General features: G+C 34.9%; 2 protein-coding genes across 4 annotated transcripts in view; both read right to left on the bottom strand.

Annotated features, from left to right (window-relative positions):
• The window catches only part of LOC133172666 (ryanodine receptor-like), a 98112-nt gene extending 90106 nt beyond the window's left edge, over positions 1-8006 (bottom strand). For all 3 annotated transcript variants that reach the window (XM_061307616.1, XM_061307633.1, XM_061307624.1), the window contains exons 1-2: positions 7859-8006; positions 2095-2217 (exon numbers count right to left, since the gene is read on the bottom strand). In XM_061307616.1, coding sequence (XP_061163600.1) covers positions 2095-2217; positions 7859-7918 — 183 coding nt within the window. In that variant the 5' untranslated portion in view covers positions 7919-8006. The remainder of the gene's footprint in view (positions 1-2094; positions 2218-7858) is intronic.
• Positions 8007-12026: 4020 nt separating this feature from the next.
• The window catches only part of LOC133172660 (ATP synthase subunit alpha, mitochondrial-like), an 8875-nt gene continuing 4298 nt past the window's right edge, over positions 12027-16603 (bottom strand). Inside the window, exons 3-10 of the mRNA XM_061307603.1 lie at positions 16355-16530; positions 15996-16169; positions 14715-14881; positions 13503-13651; positions 13231-13382; positions 12790-13122; positions 12534-12678; positions 12027-12432 (exon numbers count right to left, since the gene is read on the bottom strand). Of these exons, the coding sequence (XP_061163587.1) occupies positions 12203-12432; positions 12534-12678; positions 12790-13122; positions 13231-13382; positions 13503-13651; positions 14715-14881; positions 15996-16169; positions 16355-16530 (1526 nt within the window). The 3' untranslated portion in view covers positions 12027-12202. The remainder of the gene's footprint in view (positions 12433-12533; positions 12679-12789; positions 13123-13230; positions 13383-13502; positions 13652-14714; positions 14882-15995; positions 16170-16354; positions 16531-16603) is intronic.

The following is a 16603-nucleotide window of genomic DNA, read 5'->3' as shown; positions in this document are numbered from 1 at the left end:
ATTCCAACATTGTTGGATGAAAATTTGTTTATGTCTGTGCAGCTTGTACATACATACAAAAAGCTGGCACATGAACACTAGATAATCGTGTGTGCAATACAAAATAATCTGGCATGTAAACTGTCTGTAGTAATTACAACCAGCTGATCTCCTCTCAACACATCCCATCTGATCCAAAACATAGCAGGCTTCCAGTCATAAATGACTAGTTGTGAAAAACACTATCTTAAAATTTGTGACAAGATGCATACACAACTGACACCAAAAATTCTGTGTCTGAATGAAAACAAATACCAGTGAGACAATCCCCTGTGGATTCCAGATAAAAAAGTGCAAATGTACTTTATTTATGATACTGAAGATGCATCAACTTACAAGAATTGTGCACATATAGAGATGCCTCTATTTACAGATAACAAATATACAAATATAAATATCAAGTGCAATCAGCCAGTATTGGGGTTTACAAGAAAAATAGGGACCATAGATTTTATATTTTGCCTTGTGCTGATCAATTTAAAAATGAAAAATATAATCAACATTTTTCACTGGTTTCCACATCCCACAGTGGGATTCAAAATCATGACCCAAAGATTTTATCTTAATCCACTATATAATAATGCAACTTCAATGAAGCAGTGATCAATCATTCCAGCCACCATATTCCTTAGTGGAATAATAGCATCTGATCAGTCTCAAGATTTTCATCTGTTATGTAATTTGTCTCTCCCTCACATCTATCACACTGAGCTGTCAAACTTTAATGTGCTTCCTCTTACACCCACAATCATTTTCTAGCATAAACCAACATTTATAATATGTTCAATGCATAGCCATTTTGATTTTTTTTTTTTTTGGAAAGGGGGAGGGGGAGGAGGGTAAAAGACAAAGTATGGACACCACCTATTTAATTGTTTTACAAGAAATACATTTCTTGTTATTAAGCAAAAGATATATCCCAAGTTTTCTGAATGTGTTTCCTCTCTTGAACAACTATCCAACACTCCTGTTACTTTTGACATCAGTCAACTTCCAGACATAAAATTCTATTTTAAATATACACATGTATGTACATCATATTTTTCATTGCTGTGACTTTGAGAGATCATTTACACAGATTCTTTTTTTGATAAGTGAACAGACATTGATTCTGTGACTCATTTTTCAAACACAAACATACCAGAACATAAAGATTTTGCACAAAAACACACACTATTCATAGCTGTATAACAGTATAAGCCTCTTTATCAGAACTGAGTATCTGCAACATACCAGTATCTAGTCTTTTTTATTTCAATTATAATATAATTATATGTATATATATATCTATAATTTTCAAAATTGATAACTTACAAGAGTTCCCCCTTTCCCTTACATTATTGAAGATATTTCTAGTAACCCTGCCCACTCTTGTTTTTCTTAATGGTTTTCTCTTCTTGAAAATATTTTTCTGTGACCCCTTACATTACTGAAAACCTGTTATCTTGCCAAGAGATTTTTTTTCTGAGACCCTTTATCCTTCTAAAAATGTTTTCCTGTGACCCGTGCCGGTACCTAACCATTGCTTTTTCTGTGAGTCTTTCTCTTACTATAGATGTTTTTCTGTCATCTGTTTTTTTACTGGAGATCATTTAATTACTGAAATATTTCTTCTGACCTTTTAAATTATGGGAGATATTCCTAGTGACATCACCTTACTTTAGATATTTCTAGTGATCCTTCATCTGTCCACAGATGTTCCTAGTGACCCTTTACCTTACCAAATATGTTTTTAATGACCTCTTACCTTACTGGAGATGTTTTTTTTTTTTTACCTTTTACCTTACTGATGTTATTTTAATGCCCTCTTACCTTACTGGAGTTGTTCTAATGACCTCTCACCTTACTGAAGATTATTTAATGACATCTTATCTTACTGGAGATGTTTTAAATGACCTCTTACCTTACTAAACATGATTTTAATGACCTCTTATCTTACTGGATTTTTTGTTAATGACCTCTCAACTTTATACTGAAGATTATTTGATGACACCTTATTGAAGATGTTTTTAATGATCTCTTATCTTACTGGAGATGTCTTTAATGACCCCTTACCTTACTGGAGATATTTTCCAGGAAGCACACACGACTTCCGAACCCCTCAGCAGCCAGACACACCCTCTCTGTTGTATCACTGTCCCTGGAGGACGTCACACAGCTCAGGCAGAAAATGTCATCCTACAACCAAAATCACAGCATCTAGTTAGTGCACAGCTATTGTAAGTTTTAAATCACTGTGTTACAAGTACATGCACTTTAATATGAGCTGCAGTAGCAGTACATGTGTAATAAAGAAACAACAAAACATTTTAAATACTTTGTGTGGACTTACGTAACAGAGACATTTATGTGCCTCTGCTGGGGATTGAAGCCAGGGCCTCTGGCTTGCCAGTCCAGTGCACTACCAATTGAGCTAAAGGGATAATTAACCCACTAGCCCAAGCTAGTAGGAAGCCGTGTATCTGACACTACCACACTTACTGTAGAAGGATTTGTATTTTGGTGATTTTTGTACAATCATTACACTTATATATGGAACCAAAACAGTGTATATATATAGTGGTCATTCAGTAGTGTGCCAATTAGTCCATGACAAACATTTGTCATAAATTTTAAAACTGTTAAAATCGGGAAGGTCAGACAGATGGATTGGCCAAGTGATAGACTGAGAGTTCAACTTACTGGCATCTTAGCCGAATGACACTTCAGCCATTACTGGTCCAATCTTTTTTACACTCCAAAACAAATATTTTTTTTTTGATCAAAGACATTTTTCACAAAAATTTACAAAGTACATGTATACAAACAATACATCCTTGTAAAAAGGGAATGCACTGTTTTGTTTTTTCTTTTTTTTTCCAAAATAAATTTCATATGAAGAAAAAAAAACTTATTATATATGTTATCCTTGGGTATATCATGTCTGTTGTGTTCTTCAGTGATTTAAATAATCACTAGCTTGGCAGTCCTCATTCAAATTTTAAGGCATATCCAATGGCTTTGCCTTCTCCCCCCCCCCCCCCCCCCCCCCCAAAAAAAAAATGTTTTCAGAAGTAGCTGCTTTAATTATTTATTTATACATATCCATTGATCTCACTATTTAGTTTTAATTATCTGTCATTTATTTAAAAAAAAATTTAAATTAAATTTGCCTATTTTATATTTAAAACAAAATAATATTGATTCAAGCACCAAAATTTTACCAAAAATCCCATATTCTGCAAAAAGGCATGCAAGCATTCAAGAATGTGTAAAACACTTATAATTAAGCTAATCTCTGAATTCTTTGTTATGTTTGGGACATAAATTTATAAAACTCATAACACAGAATATATCAATTATGCAATATATGATCAATGATTTGCCTTTTGACTATCTTTTTCGTAAATTGGAACCTTAACAGACAAGGTTCTGTGCATCCTAAGTTTTTTTTTCTTTACAACTAATATTTTGTTCTCTGTATATACAGTTGAACTTCGGTATCTTGAACACTGATATCTCTAATACCATGGATATGCCAAAGTGATTTGGAAGTTCCAATCGCTTATTTCTTAAGTATTTTACCCTAGATATCTCAAACCCCCGGATATCTCGAAGTATTTTCTTGGTCCCATTGGGTTCGAGATAACAAGGTTTGACTGTACTTAAAATTTGAAACAAATTTCTGATAAATTGCTTGTTTCAGGGTAAAATGTCAAATAGATAACTTACCTTGTTTTCATTTTGCTAATAATTATTTTCATGCTTTTTTATTTTAAACAAAAAATGTAATTTTACACTGTTTTGAATTTCAGTCTTCTAATCCTTTCATCATGTTCAATGAATATTCATTGCTTCAGCTTTAAATTTCAAGACAGCATTATTAAGACTGCAGTGAAAATTTAAGTATAACATACAGACAGCAAACACATATTGATACAAATTTAGCGGTCTGATCTATCAAAATGAATTTAGTGTATTTTAACATACATAACTGCACAAGCCTACAGAAACGTGATTAGTATAAACTCAATAAATGCCACCAGAATGAGCAGTTGTTGTAAAGAAAACCATTAATTTCTTACCTCAATTATACCAGAGGCAGAACTAGCCATCACTAAAACACAAAACTCTCAAGACAGTAATTCGCAATAAAATAAACTACATAGTTATTTCACATGCATATTGAACTTCCACGGAAACCCAAATAATGTATACCCCACAGAAAACAAGTCTACAGTCAGTGAAGTTTTTCAGCTTACTGATCTTAACAATGTAAAATAACAGAGTAATGGCTGTCAAGCATGATTAGATTAATTAATTATCAAAATGTGCAATGCAAATAAAAAAGCTTCTCTTGGCAAGCTTAAAACCATAAATTGGTACATGCATTTGATGGTTCAAATTATCTTCCCCCTTGTAACCATGTATATTAATCAGATATAATGCACATGAATGTAGAACTCATAGCTAATTAAATACTTCATCATTAAAATATACGTCATCAAGAAAGAAACTGTATGTGATACTGTCAAAGTGGTTTTTCATCAATAAATTTACCCTTGAGCTGCAGATCATTGCCAAGTATCAGGCACATTTTTGACCTTGAAGACACCACCACAACAGCCAATATAAGCTATAACATACATATGATGTATGTACTTCAAGAACACTCAAGAACTCTCAGAGAGTATTATGAAAATTTCATACATAATTAAAATCAGAAAGCAAAAGAAAGAGAATAATTAATATTAGTTCCTCATTAAGTACCGGTAAAACACTGTTAGCTAGATAGTTTCTAATCTATTCCAAAAAACAATTTAAACCTAAGACTTATGATCCAGTTGAAGTGCAGATGGGACATACTAAGTTCTTGAATTACATATGTAAATTGAGAGGTAATGTTAGATTTTTATCTCACCGGGAATTAATCCTTTTTATTTTTAAGTTACTGAAACAATCCATAATTCCTAAAACTTGCAACTTGTATAAGTCAGGATCATGTTTAATTCTGTCTTTTTTTTTTTTAATTGGAAATACTGTTAATATTTGATAACAAGAACATTATCTTTTTAAATCAAAGATCATTAACATTGATTTAAAAGTGAATTAGTTACCATTTTAGAAATGAACTATCATTTGACAGAATGCTGAATATCATTCTCTGAAGGGGGTTCTGTTTAATTAAAATTATCAGTTTAATTGCCTATCTCCCCACTTGATCATGTTAATATTTAATACAATATGTTACAAGGGTCACCTCGGGACACTATTAATTAGGGACACAGTTTACCTCACACGTATCATGTCTGCATGACTTTATTATTATACTATTCAGCCTGTACTACTACATGGAGCGAAGTACAAGAATGTACAGGTCTTTAATTTAACATAAATATCGCTTCTGAGAGGAAAAATTCTTTGAAATTTATGATGTTTACTGACTGCATAATATCAAATTGAGGTCAATTGTTTTACTTTTTAATATTAAGAATATGCTATCTATCATTGTAAATACCAGATAAAATATCTCTGTTATTAATTAGAAGCACAAATGTAAAACTTTAATGCTCAGCAGCAGTTGTTTTTAAGTACAGATCTCCCATATTTATATTATGATCTTTATTTATTTTTTAATTTTAAGGAAGGGGGAGGGGGTCAACTCCAAAAACTTACACTGTTGACAAAAAGTCTTATCTCTGAATAGTCTTTCTTGTTTTATTTCATATGAATCAATTGAAACTGCATGCCATATTTCTTCTCAACAACAGGTATATAAATCTTTGCATATATACTGACTTATCCAAGGCCATAAATACAAAAGATGCCTTCTGAGACACTTCTTTGATATATATTTAGGTATCAGGTCTGCTTGCCCTATCTACCTGTTTGCATGAGTCCGTTCTGATTCTCGTTTGCCATGTATCCCGTTCTCCACCTATATATTCCATTCGCCATATTGTAAATATTATATGTCATCATTATCATTGAATTAATGTTTATCAAAGATGTAATCATCTTACATGTATGTTTTGAAAATAATTTAAAACTAAGGAAATTGAGATGTTAATCAGGCCAAACAAAAAAATATGTGTGGTTCCGGTTACACTTCCAAAAAAATTAGGGTAGGTAGGTAGGGATTTTTTTTTTTTTTTTAACAAAATGATTTTCTTAATTTTTTTCTAAATAATACCTATCACTGCTTTGCAAATGGCATTTAGATGTGGTGTAATAATATACTAGTCAGTATTGGTAGGGGACACCTACATGCTAGCTTGCTTTGGATTTAACACTATTAAACACTTGCACTATGTTTTGCAAGGAGGCCGTCATTGCTGAAACTAAAACCTAAACTGGAGCCATCGATGGAAATCGGGGGAAATTCCGGAAAAAATATGAAAATTGCCAAAAAAAAGTTTAGGGTCGGGGGTATAAAATAGGGAAGGTCGGGTAACCGGAACCACACATATTTTTTTATTTGGCCTCATATCAATAGCCATTTTAATTTGGGATGAGCAGCCTCAATCTGAGCAATTTTTTTTTTTTGAAGAATCTTTTATTCTCAACTTAACATAATGTTATACATGTATAACATTACTAATAAATCAATGATTATCACATTGCTTACTTTACAGGTTTTTTAAAAAAAAATTCTTCATCAATACTGAATGTTCAACTATAATAAATTATAATTCAAACAGAAAAATTCACAAAATTCAATAAAATCAAAGGAAATTATGAAAAAAATTAAACGACTAACATATAAAGGGCGAACAGACTTTGGGTGAAGGAGTTATGGCAAATGACATCAATGGCGAACAGCTTTTAGAGCGAACAAACATACATTCTTATTTTGACGCTTGCCACCATATCAGCATGCAATGGTTTGGGATGTGGATATCGGCCTTGGTAGCTCAGTCGGTAGAGCACCTGACTAGTGATACAGGGGTCCCGGGTTCGATTCCCGATCCAGCCATACATTTTCTCCTTTCCTGTTACAGATTTGGTGCCGTTGACCACCCTTGGACTTGCAGGTGAAAGTCCTGCCAGGGGCAAATAAGAACTTGGGTTGTGTCTTCGAGGGCAAAAACAATTTAAGGAGGAAGGAATGTAATCGTTTGTGATATGGATATGGGCCTGGGTAGCTCAGTCGACAGAGCACCTGACTAGTGATGCAGGGGTCCCAGGTTTGATTCCCGATCCAGCCATACATTATCTCCTTTCCTGTTACAAAAATATGAAATTTTACCTGTACCTTTGTCCACTTATCATTGTGGTTTTGATTTCTGAGAGAGTTTCCTGCATTGTATATAGCTAAATCTGTATTTTGATAACTGATAAAAGAACTCCAAACTTTGCTTGGGATGCATTAAAAAATACCCTCAACATATGGTGGTTCCCATAAACGTTGCATGTAAAGATTCCATCGGTGTCTACTTTGAAATGATTTTACACACGTGTATCTATATAACTGATTCATACACAATACATGAATGACTCATAATCATTTGCATGTCATTCTGAATCTTGATCTTAAATCATTCACTTAAAATATCATGTGTTTCAACCCACAGTGTGGAAACTATTTTTCAAACAAATGAAACAAATTTTAATTATTCATTGCCTTTATATTACAGATAATTGCAGAATTAGTGTACTGTGGCTAATCAATAGAACAGTAAACACTGGCCCAAAGATTTATATGTCTGAGCGGGGCTACAAATAGGAGATACGTATGGTTTATCGCATCCTCACATAAATATCACACACACACATGCCAAAACAGCAACGCTTAATCAAGGATGAACCCTGACTGATGTCTTGAAAGAAAAGAGTTTACCGTTCGTAAAAACGAGAAGTCATCCTGCTCCGAGCCGCCTGCGTCTGCACTATCCGACATGTTGCCGTCTGCAGTGTTACTATTACTAAAACATCAGACTTTGCGCAGTGAAATGATGTGAATTCCTCAAAATTCCTCAAAACTCTATTCAACTGCACATCACAAAGCTGAACAGGATGTTTCGTCTGTAATACGACACCTAGCGGGAAACAGCAACATCTGCAACTGATATGATGCTAAAAATAGAATGCAGTTTCATTACCATAAATTCACTAAGCCGGTTCCACTGAATTCGTTTCAATACAAATTTGACCCCCGGTGTTTTGTTGATAGTGATTAGATCATTTTATTGAACAAGAGGACCATAGGTTCCAGCGTCCATCTGATACAGCATAAATGTTATTCGTGAACTAGCTAGGTAGACTAAACCTTGCATGTTCTTTGAAAGAAAATTATTTATAAAAAGGAAATTGATGTAAAGGAGAAGTCAGTAGAGTTAATAAAAGTTTATGTAGAAAAAGTGGAATCATATGGATGTTAGATGGAAAAAAAATTGCAAGCACATAGCATCGTTTTTTAAAGCGGAAAATGGGGGGGGGGTGTCAGAAAAAATAATTGACAACTTACCTGAAAAGAGAGAGAGGTATTGGGGTATATTCAAACCACTGGTATGAATTCACGGTATAATGGTAAAAAATGAAACTTATGTAATGACTTTTTAATTCATCGTCCTAGCTATACCCGTGTTATTTGTAAACGAATGCGATTTTGAGATCGTTTTTGCACGTTCAAAATGCCAAGATATTATAACAGTCCAGTTTAAGAATGCGTCAAAAATAAACAATAGCTACACATAATTTATTTTGTATACTTATATATTTTTCTACTATATATAAAAGAAAATAAAGACAAGCATGCCATATATGGTTGTGTAGATAAATTATCGTAGAAGATAATGGTAACAGTTTGCCAGTACATTTTCCCTGAAAGTGTAAATGACTGCGATTCTGGAGAGGTGGATACTCCACGAAATTCGGAGTTTGATAGCTTGTGTTCTTATTATTCTATGGGTTAAAAAATATCACAGAAAGTGTCTATGGAAGGTATCACAGTGCATGCATACACTGTTGAATAAGGCTAAAAATATATTATTTTTCTTCTACATTTGCTGTAATGCACTACACATTATACATAACGTTAATTAGTACGTCGTTATTGCATATGAAAGAAAAAAACGTTCAAGTTATTGTTTTTTTTTCTGTTTATTTTATTTAAAAATACAATTAAATACCATTTTAAGGTCAGACGACACGTTCCTCAGATATATGTATTTCAAACATCGGTATTATATCAAAAATTACTTATCATTGTCATTCTCTTGTGATTTTTGAATGGGTTTCAATATGTTTCAAGAAACAAGTACAACAAAAATTGTTATAATGGCAATTCAAAAGATTATCCATAAGGATTATATAAGAAATATCACCCTCTGGTATCTTGCCCAAATGCCTGCATGGTAAGGTACCTCAATTTTTTGCGAGGAAACTTGTTTAGCTACCTATACTTCAATGACAAATTCTTGGGAAAAATTATATATATTTTCGAGGAACGTGTCGTCTGACCTTAAATAGTATTAAAAAAAATCGTTTCAAAAAAGGGTACATGAAACAAAACTGCATAAAATATTTCAGTGCCTTGGCATACACTACATGTAATATAAAACGCCCATGCAGGTGACGGAGTTGCATTTATACGACGTAATGTACTACCGAGACTGTGCAGATTACAGATGTGGATCTATATATCTAATAGATATTTTATAAAATGCATTACAATTGCTCCATCAATTTACTTGAGCTCTCGAGTTCAGTAAGATGTTCAGTTGGAAGTCCAATTATTCAAGAGTAATACCATAAGCCATATACCTAGGTCACGTTTAAAGCCTCAGTCAGATTTCCCGGCCGGTGGCCGTAGACCGGTGGCCGTAGACCGGTGGTAATCGGTAGTAATCGGTGGTGTGAGCGATGCCCCAACATCGGTCCTCATCGGCCAAGTAGTCCTTAACTTCTTTCACAGCAACAGGCATGCCCCCGCCGATGATCGTGCGGCGCGACGAGTGACTCTAGAGAGAATCATTTTTGACCGGCATGGCACCGATTACCGACCAGACATCGGATAGTTTTCACCGATCATCCTACAATGCTCGGCCGGTGACGCTCATACATTGGTGAACATCGTTCGTAAATCGGACAACTATGGGCCAATGTTTGGTCGAACATCGACCGATGTCTATTGCCCACCACTCACCCCCGATGACCTCACATTCAACGGACACTGGACGATGCTCGGCCATACAACGACCGATCTTTGAAAAATGTGTTAATGATGGGTTGCCGATGAGGAGCTATGTGGGGCATCGGTGGAGACATCGCTGATTTTTTTAAACTACAACTTATTTTCTCCCGATGACCCCCACCGATTCGGCCTCAGTCACCGTCCGATTACTATGAGTGTCCGGCCGGTAACCACGCGGCGGTCGCCATATTTATCAAAAAACGCATCGATTGCCCATCGTATACCCCATCGCTGGATAATGTGACTGATACTTAAGCCGATGGTCGGGCGATCAAATTTTGATAAAAATCAAATGCCTTTAAAAGTTTAAAATATATATTTGTAAGTCGGTCAACCGTCTCCCGATCATCGTTCGTTAAGCCGCAGTTTGATTTTCATCGTCGACCGACAATTACGAAAACCCATTTCCTAAATGTCGACCGTCCGACGGCCGACTAAACAATCTGTCTGCCGATGGTCGGACGATGATCGAAGGTTGGTCGACTAACCTTCATTTGAAGGAATCGGCCATCGACGCAGAAAAAAATTATAAATGGGCCCGATGGACAAAAAATTCGTCGGCCGACTAAAAAAGAAAAGTCAAAATCGGGCAAGACAACGATCGATGAACTGCCGACTGTCACCAGAAGAATTCTTTTTTTTGCTTAAAAAAAAACCGCGTCGGCCGTTGGTCGTTTGCTTGTCAGGAAATTTTTGGTAGTGCCCCCTCAACTGTCAACTGAAAATGTATGGCTGTGCCCCCCCCCCCCCCCAAATGAATTTGCTTCCTACGGGCCTGTACTTGTAACGAGTCGTACGGCTGAATGATTATAAATCAGTCTCTAATGTCATAACTGATGGTCAAGATTCTTACTGCGTGGGTTCAATCCTTAATATATGCTTAGCCTTATGTGTATTTTCTTAGTACAATTTTTTTCAACATTATTTTTTTTTTTTATAGAAAATTATTGATCGGTACAATTTTTATACCTTTGATGCCAAACAGCAAGTTCACAAAAAACGAAGCTTTCGATATTCCCTGCACCTCCCCCTTTTTATTTTCTTTCAAAATTATGTTAAGAGATGGACGCTCCATGCATCATACAGATAAAGGGGGCCTGGACACAGATTTGAAGTTAATATTTTCTTCAATTTTTATCTAAGATACACTACCTCCTTAATGATAATATCATTATTGATCAATTTTAATTCAAAACATCTAAATATAATCTTTGGTGATTGAAATTCCCAAATTTTTTTTTTACAAAATCATTTGGAAAAAACTGCCTGTCCGATACGTATTGGAAGTTATTTGTTTTGATACTATACATTCTTGAATATTGATACGTATGGATTTACTGATACAGCCCTACCTATCATCACCCAAGAGATGGCAAAATGTTGGAAGAGAGACCATGCACTGTTCATTGCAAGCAGATTGCCTCGTTATGATTGCCCGGGTTAAATTTCAAGGATTTAAACCTTACAAATCCAATATAGTCTTGAGATCCTCACCCTTATAAATTGCACTTTCACAATATTCTGAATCCAGAAGAAACAACTCACATTTTTTGGTAGATAGCTAATTGTTTATGTTAACCATGAAAAGATTGCAAGCTATACCTCGAAAGGTAAAGATTCCATTTATTTTGAGTTTCGCCCTACATTTCAGGCTCCTTTGGGCTTGAGATCTTGAACTTCACAATTTCTCTCTTCCCACTTGAAGATGCATTATACCAAACTGGGAAATTGTGTACATGTATTAGGGACTTTCAGTGTTAAAAATGCTCAAAAGTTTACTCAGTGAACCTAATAAAAAAGAACATATACAGCCTTCATAAATATTCTCTTTTAATGTAATTGTTGGATGTGTTAATGCAATCAAATTCAAATTGTAACAACTATTACATGTATTCAAGGTCTCTGAGGCATGTCTAGACACACATTCACCACTTGTAAAATCATGTATCACAGAGTTTAGCACTAAAGGTCTAACTGTTCACTCTGTTCTCACTCAAATCCTGCCAAGAAAGTGGTAACAATTTCTTTTAATTTAGCATCTGTGGCTTCTGTGATCTGTCCGTCTGTACGAATCTGGGCAAGTAATGCCTGCTGGTGTCCTCTGATGTGATCTAAGAATTCAGCTTCAAATTGTGTAATCCTAGAGGGATCCACTTTATCTAGATGACCTTTAACACCTGCATATATAACTGCTACTTGTTCTTCAATAGCCATTGGCACTGAAAAAAAAAAAGCAATGCATTGAATTACTGCTGTGTCAATGAAATCCAAGAAGCATGATTTCACGTATGTGTATAATCTTTACACAGGAATGACTTACCATACTGTCCTTGCTTTAGAAGCTCAGTCAGACGCACACCTCTGTTCAAAAGGTTTTGTGTAGCCTGATCTAAATCAGATCCAAACTGAGCGAAAGCTGCCACTTCTCTGTACTGGGCCAATTCCAGCTTCATGGAACCTGCCACCTAATCAACCACAAAAATTTGAATCTCAAAACTAGCAAATATTTAAATGCTTTTATACCAAATTTGCCTCACCTCTATTTCTTATATTTCCTATAAATTCAAACTTCATACCTGTTTCATTGCTTTGGTCTGGGCAGCAGATCCTACACGACTGACAGATAAACCGACATTAATAGCGGGTCGGACACCCTTGAAGAACAACTCAGTCTCCAAGAAGATCTGTCCATCTGTGATGGAGATGACATTGGTTGGGATGTAAGCAGATACATCACCAGCCTGTGTTTCAATGACTGGGAGAGCGGTGAGAGAACCTCCCTTGTTGTCATCGTTCATTTTGGCAGCACGCTCTAATAGACGAGAGTGGAGGTAGAAGACATCTCCTGGGTAGGCTTCACGTCCTGGGGGACGACGCAGCAACAGAGACATCTGTCGATAGGCTACGGCCTACAATAAAAAGATGACATTGAGAAATTTTCAACATTCTACTCATTAATCTTTATTCCATATAGGAAATACTGGAAATTTAGGTAAAGTAGGAGTAACGGAACTGACCTGTTTTGACAAGTCATCATAAATAATGAGAGCATGCATGCCATTGTCTCTGAAATATTCTCCCATGGCACAACCTGAATAGGGAGCAAGATACTGTAGGGGAGCTGCATCAGAGGCTGTGGCACTGACCATGATGGTGTATTTCATGGCATCTACAAAGTACAGATACATGCATATCTTTAGAAACTAAGAAATAATAATAATCTGTCATTATCAAACTAATCAAACTAATTGACTTTCCAATATCCATACAACAATAAGATGTAACATACCAGCATCTGTAAGCCTCTTCACAATCTGAGCCACAGTTGATCTCTTCTGTCCAATAGCCACATAGATACAATATAGTTTGGCTTTCTCATTGTCAGATTCATTGAATCGTTTCTGGTTGATGATGGTGTCGATGGCAATGGCAGTTTTTCTACAGTTATAAAAAAAATCATTGTTGATTTAAGGAGCGAAATGCACCTGGACTGAGTTTCTCATCAATGAGACTAGAACTTTTGACCCGTGCGACTAGAACTTTTGACCCATGTGGCAAGAATTTTACTTTTTTGGTAAATGGTTCATGATCCTTTTTTCCTTAGTTGTATGCTCATTGTATGCCAAATATCCACGAGTAAAGAAGAAAATTTGCATAGTTCAAATGAATTTCAAAATATGACCAATTCCCATGCTGGGGCATTATCCCTGCATCCATAGAATATAAATTTTGTGGGGGTAAAACCTACTAATTATGAAAAATACATGTATGTTAAATGTCCTGGGATAAAGAGAAAGGTAACCATATCCACAATGAATTCTTTAAGGTCACAGGATACCCAAAATCAAGAGAGAGAGAGGATTTGATCACAGCTTCCTGTTTTTCATCCTTTTTAAGTTCAAATTAATTTGTTACATGGTAACATTAGAGCAAATTCATATATATTTTGGGGGATTTAATCTTTTCATGTTTTTGGATTGAATTTCAATAAAGATATAAAAGTATAGATATGGGGAGAATACATAATAAGGCTGGTTTGATAGGGAAATGATAAATATGTATTTTAGCAATATTAATGAAGCCTTTACAAACTGTTTTTAAGATTTTATAATTTTTTTTTTTTGAGTACCATAAAGTCACGTGTATTGGACGCACTTTTTTTTGTCAGAAATTTTTCAAAAGTTTCTTTTTTAGTCCCATGTCCTTAACAAAAGACCTACTTAGCCCCCCTCCCCCACCCCTTTCCAAGCAAGTTCTAAAACTGGATGAAATTTCAGAGAAGCTGAATATGTTCAAATGTTTACAAAAGTAACATGAGGATGGGAACATATAGCAATAGGTCACCACAGTGTGTAAGGTGATTCATCCTCTCCCCAAAAATAAAAGTATCATTCACAAAAAAAAAAAAAATTAAAAAAAAAAATTAAAAAAAAATAAAAAAAATTTAATTTTCAAATAGTATCCAAAAATAGTAGTACATGTATAATCATCATAAACTAACCCTGTCTGTCTGTCACCAATGATCAGTTCTCGCTGCCCTCTACCAATAGGCACTAAACTGTCTACGGCTTTGATTCCAGTCTGCATGGGCTCCTTCACGGAGATACGTGGAATGATACCTGGGGCCTTTACTCCTACACGAGCACGAGCATCTGTACCAACAGGTCCCTTAGAAATATACTCATAGCTTTAGATACTTCTGTAGAATTTATAATGCACATCTATTCACACTGTTCTACATTAGGGCTGTATTAATATATCAATACGTATCGATATTCAAGAATGTATTGTATCGAAAAAATAACTTCTAATATGTATCGGACAAGCAGTTTTACATATAATCCCGTGAAAAATCAACAAAGATTATTTGCAACTGTTTTGAATTAAAATTGATCAAATATGATATAAGGCCAAACAAAAAAATGTGTTATTTTACTGTTACATGCTGAAATAAAAGAGGGTCGGTGGGTAGGATATTTTTTATATTTTATTGATTTTTTTAATACACAAATTTACATGAATTGGTTGAAATGCAAAACAGATTTACCATTGTGTGGTGCTTTACCTTTGTCTGGGCTTGCCATATGGGTGATAGACAATATTTTTCTTGCCAACTGCCTTACAGATACCACACAATGGTAAAACTGTTTTGTATTTCTTCTTTAATTCCATGTTGCACTGACTATTTGTAGTACTTTCGATTTCAAACACTTGACCGATTAAGATGCATGTAAAAGTTAAACTGACCGGTGAGTGACTTCTGGATTTTTACCATGAAAAAAAATTTGGGTTGGCAATTAAATATAGGGTCGGTCGGGTAACCGTAAACAAACATATTTTTTATTATGCCTAATCATTAAGGAGGTAGCACATCTTAGATAATTAATTAGAAAATACATAGGCAACTTTATTTTACATGTTGATTTTACAGTCGTTATTAGTTTGAATTTGAAGTGTAATTTGTAATGACAGTGAGTCAAGAACTTTAAAATGAGTTGCAAAACAAGTAGTTTTTATAAAATTCATGTATTAAATGATTTTAATATGAGACTTTTTTGATAGACTTGTTAAAGAATTCAATATCATCGCATTATAAAATACCGTATTGAATCGTATTGAAATTTTTTGCTAAATACACAGCCCTATTCTACATTTTACATAAAGTAATCATGAAATTTAATTACATAGATAATTTTCATTTCTTGCCAGTAACTTCAAACATCCCAGATTTTTCTTATCATGTTTAATATGACATGGATAAGTTAATGCTGCTACTACTTACCTTTCCATCAATTGGGTTTCCCAAAGCATCTACAACACGACCAAGCATTTCCCTACCGACAGGTACATCCACAATAGCTCCAGTTCTTTTGACAACATCTCCCTCCTTGATCAGTTTGTCATTACCAAAGACTACAACACCGACATTGTCTCTTTCCAAGTTCAAGGCCATACCCTGAATACAAAGGCACATTATTGCAGTGTTGTGTATACAAGCATTAAATATCATTAGCATTGTTTGTAATTCCCAGTAGGTTGCAAGAGTGGCAGTAAATGTACATGAAAGTAAATACTTTAGCCAAATAAAGAAGTAATGCACTTCAAAATCTGTATTTTATTGAATAAGTACAAGAAACTTGCCTTCAGCCCACTGGAAAATTCCACCATTTCCTCAGCTTGAATGTTCTTCAGTCCATAGACACGGGCAATACCATCTCCAATAGACAGTACACGTCCTGTTTCCTCCAAGTTTGACTGGGAAGAAGCTCCCAAAATCTTCTCTTCCAAAATTGAAGACACTTCAGCTGCACCACCTCCTGTATTTCAACAGTGCAGAGAGAAAATTTCATAAACATTGACAATCAAACATTTTACCGTATATACTCGCCT

The sequence above is a fragment of the Saccostrea echinata genome, unplaced genomic scaffold (assembly GCF_033153115.1).
Source record: "Saccostrea echinata isolate AGI-Se365-2 ecotype Australia unplaced genomic scaffold, CSIRO_AGI_Sech_v1 ptg000002l, whole genome shotgun sequence".
Lineage (NCBI taxonomy): Eukaryota > Metazoa > Mollusca > Bivalvia > Ostreida > Ostreidae > Saccostrea > Saccostrea echinata.
This window is presented reverse-complemented; position numbering and strand designations above follow the sequence as displayed.